Source organism: Oikopleura dioica, chromosome 1 (genome assembly GCF_907165135.1).
Source record: "Oikopleura dioica chromosome 1, OKI2018_I68_1.0, whole genome shotgun sequence".
NCBI classification, from domain to species: domain Eukaryota; kingdom Metazoa; phylum Chordata; class Appendicularia; order Copelata; family Oikopleuridae; genus Oikopleura; species Oikopleura dioica.
Window position 1 is genome coordinate 4,291,206 of NC_137291.1, and position 1,554 is coordinate 4,292,759.

The window sequence follows — 1,554 nt, forward strand, 5'->3', positions numbered from 1 at the left end:
TATACGATGGAAGCCCTCACTGATATCATCACCTGCCTCGGCAAACACAACATGATATTGAACGTGGGCAAAAGCAACTTCTTCCAAGAAAGCATCAATTTCCTCGGAATGCGAATCTCGTCAAAAGGAATTGAGCTACCGGAAGAGAAAGTCAAAAGCCTCGCACAGCTGAAATACCCGACAACAAAACTTGAGGCCCAACGCTATTGTGGCGCATACGCCTTCTTCTCAGACGCTATCAGAGGAGTACAGAAGCTTCTCATGCCAATCCAAAAGCAGATCTCAGCGAAAAAATTCCAGCTCAACGATGAAATCAAAGCCAGCGTGGACGAGCTCAGAAAGCTCGTTCTAGCGAATAAACGCAGATCTTTCCTGAGATACCCAAAGAAGAAAAATGAATACATACTGATCGCCTCCGACGCAAGCTCAGCCCCTTTCCCACTTACCTGTGCAAATTCCATTCATAAAATAAAAAGGACCGGGATGAGGACAGGGGCTGAGCCGGGGCGAAGGAGCATTGCCACTCAGCGGCAGCCGCGTTCCACGGCAGCCTCCACCGCGGTGGTGCTGCCCCGCTGCGCCGCGGGTGGCTGCTCCGCCGCATAAAGGCTTGGCCACTGTCCGTAGTCCCTCAGTCTTAGCAAGGCCCACACCAGTCATCTACAGGGTGTCAACATCGATTTCGTGATTTTTGTTGATTCGATAGTGACACCCTTAATCGAAAAAAAACAGAGCAATTTTCCATTGAAATTTATTTACATGTCAAATCTCTAGAATTCTGTGAGTGCATTGAATTTTTCTAAAGCAGGTTCGTTCAAAAATGACAAAGATGACAGTAAACTTGAGCTGTAAGGAACTTGGAGGAGGAACAAAGGATGAGGAAGAATCAGCTGCACTTGGTCAGGAGCGATTGAAAATGGGAAATTGTCTTCTATGTATTCAACGGCCTTTTCGATATCGTCGATGATTTTGTTTATGTGAAGCAAGAACGCCTGAAAATAAAGGGAAGAAAAGTACAATTTTCAAACCTTCACGAAAAATGACTCGACATCCAGTTTTTCTTCGATTATCAATTTCAGACGCTCCAATTCATCGTAAGCTTCATGGAAATCGACGGTTGACTCGAGTCGTTTCTGGATAAAATCATTGAAAAACTCAGCCATTGTCATGTTTTCATTGAAATTCAGCGCTTCGAAGATTGTTTCAAAAGTGCTCATTTTTGCTCAAACAATTTTTTTTTCATTATTTTTTTTCTTATTTGAGCAAATTCCTTCGCGAACCGTCAAAATTGCGATAAAGCAAAGCCAGGTAATTAATTTCCAAGCCAATTTTTTCCCCGAAACAATTCACCGCATCTTCAAAATCTTGAATTCCACCATTTTCCAACTCCATTTTCGAATCAAGAACCGATTCAAAGCAAGGAATTCCAACATCAAATTCCACCAAGCTATTGTTAAAATGCATTTTATACGTCAAAATATCTTTGAAGCTTTGCAAATTTGTCTCGTAGACAAGAGAAGGCAAATCGATCGTAAGATGGTCAATGCAATTTTC

At 42.5% G+C, this 1,554-nt stretch overlaps 1 protein-coding gene across 1 annotated transcript; it reads right to left on the reverse strand.

Moving 5' to 3' along the window:
- Positions 1-770: 770 nt before the first annotated feature.
- On the reverse strand, positions 771-1,217 carry LOC145711668 (uncharacterized). Its single transcript, XM_081789356.1, has 2 exons — positions 1,029-1,217; positions 771-992 (listed from the first exon to the last, which is right to left on the reverse strand). The coding sequence occupies exons 1-2, from the start codon at positions 1,215-1,217 to the stop codon at positions 771-773; spliced, it is 411 nt and encodes a 136-aa protein (XP_081645482.1).
- Positions 1,218-1,554: the final 337 nt, after the last annotated feature.

Excerpts from the sequence above, each read along its gene's own strand:
- LOC145711668 (XM_081789356.1), bottom strand. The coding sequence starts at position 1,217 with ATGAGCACTTTTGAAACAATCTTCGAAGCGCTGAATTTCAATGAAAAC. Across the intron at positions 993-1,028 it reads TCGAGTCATTTTTCGTGAAG|GCGTTCTTGCTTCACATAAA; the intron begins GTTTGAAAATTG and ends CTTTATTTTCAG.